At 42.3% G+C, this 9957-nt stretch overlaps 1 protein-coding gene across 1 annotated transcript; it reads right to left on the bottom strand.

Annotated features, from left to right (window-relative positions):
* Positions 1–7907: 7907 nt before the first annotated feature.
* On the bottom strand, positions 7908–9708 carry LOC123450093 (trihelix transcription factor ASIL2-like). Its single transcript, XM_045127502.1, has one exon. It carries the CDS (start codon positions 9205–9207, stop codon positions 8152–8154), a length of 1056 nt encoding a protein of 351 aa, XP_044983437.1. The 5' UTR covers positions 9208–9708; the 3' UTR covers positions 7908–8151.
* Positions 9709–9957: the final 249 nt, after the last annotated feature.

The following is a 9957-nucleotide window of genomic DNA, read 5'->3' as shown; positions in this document are numbered from 1 at the left end:
TTATCAAAAATCCATTTCTTACCTCGGGCTCATCTGCACCTGCGTTGAACCGAAATATCAAAACAAATACTAAAAAGATAGCTTGTATTAACTATTATGTCCATGTTGTATCTTTTCTTTATAATGTCTATATAATACATCCTTAACTAAGCACACACAAATAGGAATTGTACTTATCGATGACCATTACAAAAATACATCCACAAGAGTAATTCTCTTGGTGTCTTTCGTTCAACTTCAACACTGATCTATCGCATTCTTACTAGGAATTCATGCTAATATTTGATCTGTCATACTTCTGTTACCTGTCAAATCTGCAACAATGGCATTACTATTCTAATACTTATTTAAAAACATTAACACTATAGTATGGACAAAAAAAATGATGATACAATGGATCTACTAATTTACACTATGATGGGGGGTGATGTGAAGCCAAAATGTAGTTCTATAATTCACGTGATATCCCACCTAATATTTTACCAATCATAAAAAGATCATATATTAAAACAATAGATAGTGATAGGATAATATATCAAATATCTTATTCCTTCAGACCAATTAGTTGGATCGATCGGCTATAGTGACTCTTACAGTTCGGAGTTGCACAGGAATCATCAATTATTTGAAGGATGGGAGTGGCGGATTTCTTTGGCGGCGATCAGAAATAAGGTGAGGTTCAAGTTGTCAATGGGGAATACCTTGCTCGGTATTGCTCTCGCATCACCATCCCCATCCCCATCCCCATCCCCATACCTGCTCACACGGACAGAAAGTTTCCCACCCCGTGGGGAAAACCACAACCGCAAGAAGCAACATTTCACCACAAAAATAACAACATTCAAAACAATAAACAACAACTTCAGTACAATAAACATCAACTTTTAAGACCAACAAACACCAATACTTTGTCTACAATAGCAACAATTCAACAAGGTTAGGTAAATATCCTCCCAAACCATTTTTGGGGCTATTCAAAAGAGCCAAAATTCACTCCATAAGGTTCTGTTGAACCTGAAATCATGCCACCCTTTAGGAAAGGCTTCATCTATAGTGATATTATGCCAAAAAGCATATTATGGATCTTGGAATAAGATAGTTTTAGCGCTTTGTCTCCTATCTAGTAATCCTCCTAGGATTTGTTGTTGCAACTATTACCAACATTCTTTTGGCATGGGTAATTAAAAACACCTTTAAGTTTCACCAAAGTAGATCAAAACTGAGAATCTCCCACCTTAGCTTTAATCCCAAACAAGCATTTATTTTTTACATATTTATTTCACATATTTACATAAACCTTGTGTAGTCTCCAGCTTCCAAAACCATGTTGTTATCAAAGCTTTGTTCATAAAATCCAAATTTGAAACCCTCAAACCTCCCTATTATTTTTTTCTACAAACATATTTCCAATTAACAATGTGATATTTCTTCTTTTCCGCATATCCTTGCCAATAAATCTATCTCTAAAGAAATAAGCTCATACTCCCTCCGTCCCAAAATTCTTGTCTTAGATTTGTCTATATATGAATGTATCTAGTCACGTTTTAGTATTTAGATACATCCATTTTTAGACAAACCTAAGACAAGAATTTTGGGACGGAGGGAGTATTACTCAAGCTAGCTTGCACTAAATTTATCCTCCCAACAACAATGAACAACAATTTTCCCTTGCAGATGGGAACATTTCTTCTCTATTTTATTTCCTACCTCTTTCCAATGTTTGTTCCTTATTTTCACATCAAAGGTAGGAATACCCTCATATTTCAAAGGCACCTCAACCAATTTGCAAGTAAATATATCCTGGTATACTCCATCTTTATTAGTGGTTTCTGTAAATAGGTATAGCTTACTTGTGTGGAAATTTATTGTAGACCATGTCATTTGTTCAAAGGCACATAAGTTAAATTTCATCTTGTTTGCATTCAATTCATCATCCTGATGCAAAACAATTCTATCATCTACATATCGTAACATTAACAACATATTTCAAAGTCTCTTATAGAACCCCTTTAACTATCCTACCTTGCTTGGCTCTATCCATTATTATTTTTATGGAAAGGGGTTTTCCCTGACCCTGTTTTATTAAAATGAAGCAAAACATCAATGAGATCATGTTCACAACGCTCAAGCAGCAGCTAGAGTAGCTAAACCTGACATACCTACAAGTTCAACAAAAGTGTTGAGAGAGGTGGCACACGCACCAGAATAGCTAGAGAGGAGGTTAAACAAGACTCTAAGACTACCAACAAAAAATGCACATCCCCTGGTGAGAATGAGCCCTCAAATAGAAGCCTCACTTGTCATGTCATGCTTCAAGTTTATTTCCCCTCGTTAGGCATTCATCGGTATCTCACCTCTTACTTGTCCAGTAGTTGCAGACGTCGCTTCATCACCTCTATTTGTTCCTCCAAGAATAGAACCAACCAGCGATGCAGCAACCTATTGATTTCCACCTGAATAATCCGGGTATCCCGCCAAACAGCTCCCTGAAAACATATATCATTACGAGTTGTCCATAAGCTCCACATGGTAGCCATAACAATAATGTTGATAATAGTTTTATTATTATTGCAGTCACATAGGGGAGGAAATTCAGTAGCATGGTTACGAACTGTGAAATTAAATACTTCACCTAAAGTTTGCCACATTTTTTGCCACAATGCACTCACGTAACAAATGTTTAACAGTTTCTGATTCATTATAAATTAATCAAGAGGCATCCTCTATGTTTTTCTTTTTACTCGGGTTGTCTCTGGTTAAAATTCAGTTATGTATTACCAACCACGCAAAGACGGAGTATCTATGAGGCACTCTGATTTTGCAAAACTTGTCCCAAATGGGAGAAGTTACTCCACTCCAACTGATTTGTTTATAAAAAAGACTTAGTGGAATAATTGTCATAAACTTCTAGACTCCAAACAAGTAGAGTGAAGTATGGAAAATAGGGCATTCCACTGTTCCAAAGAGGAAACATCAACACATATCCTAAAAGTCATTTTCAAAGTATGCCCATCCCACACGTGTTGCACATTACAGTTTTGTTATTGGCACAAATCAAAAAAAATCTAAAAGTGGGTTTTAAGGAAATGTCTCCAACCCAGACATCATGTTAAAGGAAGTTTTATTCCCATTTCCGAATTTCCATTTATAAAAAAGGCCTAACTCCAACTAAGCCCAAGAAAAACCTTTACAACAGGGGGACCCAACACCCTCTCTGGACCAGAGCAAATTTGGTATATTAATTTGATGTTTCTAATTGACTAAGGATACCAAGTCTTTGTTTCCTCCAGCAAAATATCTCTTGGCCCAAGAGGGCAGCAGTGGCATGTTCACTTCTCTCAAAATAGGAACACATAAGTCAACATATTGTTTTTTATAGGACACATGCTCACAATTAGCCAAATGATATTTCTAGACATCTCCCAGATTTCCCCATAAGAACTGGGCCATATGGGAGGTAATGACTTTGATTACCCACTTAGGGAACTTGATGATAGACATCAAATATGTAGGTATATATGCTAGCACTTCAAGTACGAAAAAAACTAACTTGGCTTTATAACTAAGAAGTCTCCCTCTATAGCCACGCATTCTTTGTATTATCTATTAATAATTGGTTGAATATCTTCCCTTCACAATTTGGAAAAAATTGAAGGAACCCCCGGGTACTTTAACGGGAAATAACCATGTTTGCAACAGAAAATATGTGCTAGAACTTTGGACACCTCCTCTTCCACATTGATTGTCAACGGAACACTTTTGTTAAAATTAATCTTCATCACACATAAACCCTCAAAGCAAGATAGCATCCGTTTAACATTTCTAGCATTTCCCGTACGAGGGTCCAAAAATAACAAAGCTTCATCGACATATTGTAGGACCAGAAACAACATGTGGGAGAACCCCAAAAATAATGTTATTTAAAGAGGCTTTTAGTAACATTTTGGAAAAAAGAACGCCAGCTACTAAATTGAAAAGAATGGGGAGAGACGATCCCCTTGTTTAAGTCCTTTACCACTAACAGAAAGGGGGCATTTTGATCCTCCACTCTAACACAAAAGGAAAAATTCTGAATAGTATTCATCACCCAACTAATACATTTGTTCTGAAACCCCTTGAAGAAAGCATCTCTACTAGGAAGTCCCAATTTACTCTATTATATGATTTTTCATAGTCTAATCTGAGGACAACCCCAGAAACTTTAGACTGGTGTAGTTCATGAATTGTTTCATGGACAGTAACAACACTTTCAAGGATATATCTCCCTTTGAGAGAAGTTGTTTGGCAGGAAAATAGTTCCCTATCAGCAATTTAGGGAACCATATGAGTCATAGATTTCCTAAAAATCTTAATGGGGCAATTATTCAAGCTAGTTAGTCTACAATTCTTCATCTCTTTTGCATCAACTTCCTTAGGAAGTAACATGATAGTGTCATAATTCAGGTGAGCCATGTCTAAGCAACCATTTTCAAAATCCCTCACAAGAGCCATGAAATCAGACTTGATAAATATCCAAAAAGTTCTGGTAGAATAAGAAAGACAAACCATCTCACCCAAGTGCCATACAAGAATGGGAATCCATTATAGCATTTCTAATTTCAACATGAGTAAAATGTTTTTCCAATTCCTCCAACTCCTAATTAATTTTATCTTCCTTGGAACAAAAGCCCCCCCCCCCGAATGTATATCAGGTTTATGTTCAAAATCAAAAAGATTTTATAAAAGTTGGTAGCTACTTGTAGCATATCAGTTGTTACACGACCATCTTCACCCATTAACAAGGCAAGATGGCCTTTTCTGCTTCTTTAACTAGCAACAACATGAGAATAGGTTGTATTTTGGTCTCCTTCAATGGTATATATTTTTAATCCCTAGATCTCTACCACATGGCAATCTTTTTTCTTCAAGATATCTCTTAGTTCATCCCGAATTCCTTCATTCTGTTAAGATCCTCTTCAGAGACAAGATTTTGTTCAGAAAACAGATCCAAAATATAAAATTCAGTAAGTAAGTATTTTTTTATTTTTCTTGATAGTTGCATCAATACTGACATTCCATACTTTAATATTCTTTCTAAAGAATTTGGTTTTGAAAATCCAGTTATTAGTAGTTGTAGAAAAAGGGGAGGGGGTAGCCCAAATTTGAGCAACCAATTCCTTGGAACCTAGTTGGGACAACCACCACTTTCCTAATCTAAAAGGTATATTTAACTTGTAATTACTGTACCTAGAATCCAACAGAAGGGGGCACGATCACTCCCCACTCTAGCTAAGGCATCTAAGGCGGTCAAAGTAAAGTGGGCATCCTAAGATGTGGATGAGAAAACCCTATCAATAGCAGCAAAGATGGGATTTCTACCCCTTATAGTTGCTAAAGCATTTCTTTTTAAATCCAAAAGGAGAGGAGACAAGGGGTCTCCCTATATCAACCCTTTGTGAGTTTTGAAATAAGGGAAAATATCATCATTTACCATCACCCTTAAATAACCACCTCTCGTGGTACTAATGACCCAATCACACCATTTATCGGGGAAACCTTCTAGTTTTAACATTTTGTGTACAAAGGGCCATTATATTTTACATTAGGCTTATTTCAAAATCTATTTTGAAAGGGAGAGCATTCTATTTTTTATGATGAATGGTATTAACTACCACATGTAACACCACTGCCACCTCCATAATATACCTACCCCTAATAAAGGAAGTTTGTGTAGGTGAGATGACTCGATCAACCACCGTGCTCAATATATTCATCAACACTTCAAAAATGATTTTAAAACTCACATTTAGAAGAAAGATGGGCCTGCATTTTTGCATTTGTTTAGCATCTTTGGTTTTAGGCACCAAAGTGATAATGTGATAGTTATTCCTTGGAATGCTAATGTGTCCCTCATGGAAATCATCAAGCGAAGCCTTGAGATCCCATGTGATAAATTCCTAGAAGTTTTGGAATTCAATAAATAAACCATCAGGTCCATAACTTTAATTTCTTTACATTTGGAAACTGCATAATGTAGCTCTTCTATAGACAGTAAACTAGAAAAAATCTCAGAGAAGAAGAAATTAGATTGATACAAAGATCAAAAGAACATAATTTGATGTTGGAGGGGGGGTGCTTTGAATTCTTTATTTATGGCAAAAGCTAGTGTCAAGTGTAGATGTAATATATTGTTTTGCAGAAGCATAATGATGATGTAACTGATGGTGATAGGGAGTTACTGTTACATGTTACAGACTTTGGCAATGACTTATTTGGTCATGCTAAAAGTAATCCATTGAGGTCCCATTCATGGAGTTTTGAGTTGGAATAATTTTTACAAGTTTATAAAGATATTATAAAAATAAAACTGGGTAATGGTATATTTTGATAGGGCAAAAGGTTAGGAGGTACTACTTTGTGCATTAAATTCCATATATCATATAGTGTAAATGTAAGTTTTAATATTACTGTAGAAAGAGTGTTTTAGGAGGGATGGGGTAGTATTCATTTCAGAAGGAGCTTTAGGGGAGATTTAGCAGTGGCTTGTCAACAATTACAATATCTGTTGTTGCGATAGTTTTAAGTGAGGTAGATGTAGATGTATATGGACTTTAACATCTTCAAGTATGTTTCCTGCCAAGTCCCTGTATTTATTGCTTAAAGGTTTACATGTGAAATGACCCTTTAGGAACTTATGGTTTGTAAAAGTTCCTTTGGAAAATAGAAGTTTTTCTTTGGCTCGTGTTTAAGAACTCGTGTTTAAGAACAGTATTCTCACTAAGGACAACTTGTTAAAGAGGGGTTAGGTGTGTAGGTCAATGCAGGTTCTGTGATCATGAGGAAACCATTGATCATTTGTTTATACACTGCTAGTTGGCAGACTATGCATGTGGTGTGGTTAGTTGTGCTGTTGGTATAAAGATGAATCTTAGCTCTGTTAGCAAAGTTTGTTCTTGGATATTGAGTTTTCCTGGTAGATTGAGAGGGGTAGTGGCAGCAGGGTAACTATTGTTATTTGTAAGTGTAGGAGTAATGCATGTTTTAGGAATATTTATACTAAGCTAATTGGTTAGAGTTTTGGGTTGATTTACAGACACAGGGACTTCGCGGCTTTGGCTGAAGTATACATGAGGAAAAGAGTTTGGGCACCACTTGTGCTGAGGATTGCAGAATAAAAAGCTCACATACAGGTTGGGGTTTTGTGCTCTCCTCTTTGTGCCAGTTTAAGTCTGCGATGGTTTCTTTCCTGAGGCAGTACCACTGATGCAAGGGACTGTGCATTTTAGTCTCCTGGAGTTACTTTTGTGTGATGTAACAAGAGAAGCTTGGCTCTGTTCTAGCTGTTGAGGCATCTGTGCTTGCAGATCTAGCAAAGAGGTTGATGTTCACGTTTTATGTTCTTGTTTGCTATGGATGCGACTTGATCGAACCTCGGAGGTCGATCTCGTTGCAGCTGTATCATCAGTTTTCATGATGAATGAAAACTGGGAACTATGCTCCTCAATTTGGAAGGGGGAAAAGTACAATGCAAAGGAGACAGGGTGACTAGCGGCAACAGAAATAGAAATAGAGGTCAGTTCACTACACCATCTAATGCATCAATATCCCAACAGAAAATTGTGAAGCAAACTACATCACAATACATTATCAGGACACCAGTATCCCAAGTTCCCAACATAAAAATGTGAAACAAACCAGTACACCCTTTGTTCCTAAATATAAGACGTTTTGGCAGTTCAATCTAAAACTGTCGAAACATCTTTATATTTAGAAACAGAGGTAGGGTATCACATTATCAGGACATCATCACTTCCCAGCAAACAGAAAGTTCCCTTGTTCCACAACAATACAAGCACTAAGTAACATATTCGAAACAAGACAAATAAAGTATCAACCTTCTCACTCTGAAGGCCAAACATAGGAGCAAATAAAAAAATGCCATTGTATATGGTGTTCACATTTGAAATTACGCCTCTACATACTTCAAGGGTACCAATCTCCTAAACATAAAGGAACAGCATCCTCATGCCACATATAGGTTAACGTTAGCACATCAACACTGGTATTACAAACTTTGCAGTAGCCACAGATAAAGTAAACCAACAATAACCTAAAGCAATGTTCATCTAAACTGAAATGACCAATCAACTTTACCTAGAGCCTTCCTCAACATCAAAGGAATGCAGGGTTGGAAAGGAAAGGCAGCGCAGCCATGGAGGAAGCCAACTCCACTCCGACGGTACCATTGGATGCAGACCCTCCATTCTTATTGGCATGCTTCATTCTTGCGAGCTTCACATGTGCATCAACGAAATTCTCCATGCGCTTCACCTCCAGCTGCTTCATGAAGTCGATCCGCTCTCGCTCCATCTCCAGGGACTGCTTCTGCTTGGCACTCTCGATGCGCTCATACATCTCTGCAAAAGCCTCGATCGCCCTCGCCAGCTCACCGACACCACCATCACCACCACTGCCGCTTTCGCTGCGGCGGCGGCGCTTGTTGCTACCACCAGAGTGCGATGAAACTGAGCGGGACGGTGACCGCCTCGAGTAGTTGCTGTTGTTGTTGTCACCGAGATCACCGGAGTAATCTGAATCAGAAACCGCGGCGGCGGCAGCGGCGGCCTGCTGGATAAACGCGGCGGCAGGGAGCGGCGCGCCGCGGCGGTAGTTGGGCAGCGGCAGAGCCATGGGCGGAGGCGGGGACGGCGAAGACGAGGGGGACGGGTGCCTCCTGGCGGCGGAAGGGTGGAGGGGCAGGGCGAAGTGAGGGGCCGGCGTGCCGGAGGAGGGGTGCTTCTTGGTGGCGGCGGCGGCGGCGAGGGTGGGGCCGACGAGGCGGTCGAGCTCGCCGTAGAAGTTCCAGGCGGATGGCCCGCCGCGGGCGCGCTCGGCCTTGTACTTCTTCTTGAGCGTGTCGACGCGGTTCTTGCACTGGACGTCGGTGCGCGGCGGGCGGCGGCGCGCGGCGGCCCCGCGGCGCGAGTTGACGGCGCCGGCGACCTCCTGCCACTGCTTCTGGCGCAGGTTGCCCCGGTTGAGGTCGACGTAGCGGCTGCCCCAGGCGCCGACGAGGGCCGCCGTCTCGCCCTCGCTCCAGCAGTCCTCGCGGTAGGGCAGGTTGGGGTTGGGCGGCGGCAGCCTGCCGCCGCCCCCACCGCCGGTTCCTCCTCCTCCTCCCGCCGACGCAGCGGCGGCCGCCGCGGCGGCCATCTCCCTCAGCTCCATGGCTCAGATCTGGCGACGAACCCTAACCTAACCCTAGGAGACGGACGGAACAAGAAAGTCGCGGGACGGACGGACGGACGGTGCGGTGAGGCGAGGCGAGGGTCGGGGGGGTTGGAATAAAAGGACACGCCGGGGGTGGGGCGCCGGCCGAGCGAGGGGGGGCCACGCGCGCGGCACGTGACAGACGGCGAGGAGGCGGGATAGGTAAGGCAAGGCATGGCCGGATCGGAGCCGCCGCTGGAGGGTTTGACCGGGTAACCGGCGATTACTTCCGTGTTCCGGACGGACGGGGAGAGGTTGCGTGGATAATGACGCGGCGACCGACAGCCAGCCAGCCAGCCGGGGTCCGTCCGGAGACCGGACGGGGTACGGTGGCGGCGCGAAATTACCGCGGTGCCCTCGGGCGGGGCGCCCGGCGGCAGGGGCAGGCGCGGGATTTCAGGAGGGTGGGGGGAGAGCGGCGGGCGGCAGGCGTGGGGGATCTGAGGTGAGGTGAGGTGGTCGCCGTTGGTCGGCTCGGCTCGCGTGGCGTTTTGAGGCGAGAGCGAGAGAAACGCGCCGAGGAGGGGAGAGAAGACCGCTGGGCGCTGGTGGAGGGAGGCAGTGAGTGCTGCTGCTCGGGTGGGTGAGGAATGGGGTGCGGGATGGTGGGCCCGCGCCTGCAATAATTGTCGCCTCTGCTGCGCTGGGCCGTGGTGACCACCTGCCCGGAAAAGAGGACGGGTGGACGGACGGACGGCCACGACGTGG

This window comes from Hordeum vulgare, chromosome 1H, assembly GCF_904849725.1.
Source record: "Hordeum vulgare subsp. vulgare chromosome 1H, MorexV3_pseudomolecules_assembly, whole genome shotgun sequence".
Lineage (NCBI taxonomy): Eukaryota > Viridiplantae > Streptophyta > Magnoliopsida > Poales > Poaceae > Hordeum > Hordeum vulgare.
This window is presented reverse-complemented; position numbering and strand designations above follow the sequence as displayed.

Coding starts and splice junctions, on each gene's coding strand:
- LOC123450093 (XM_045127502.1), bottom strand. CDS start 9,207: ATGGAGCTGAGGGAGATGGCCGCCGCGGCGGCCGCCGCTGCGTCGGCG.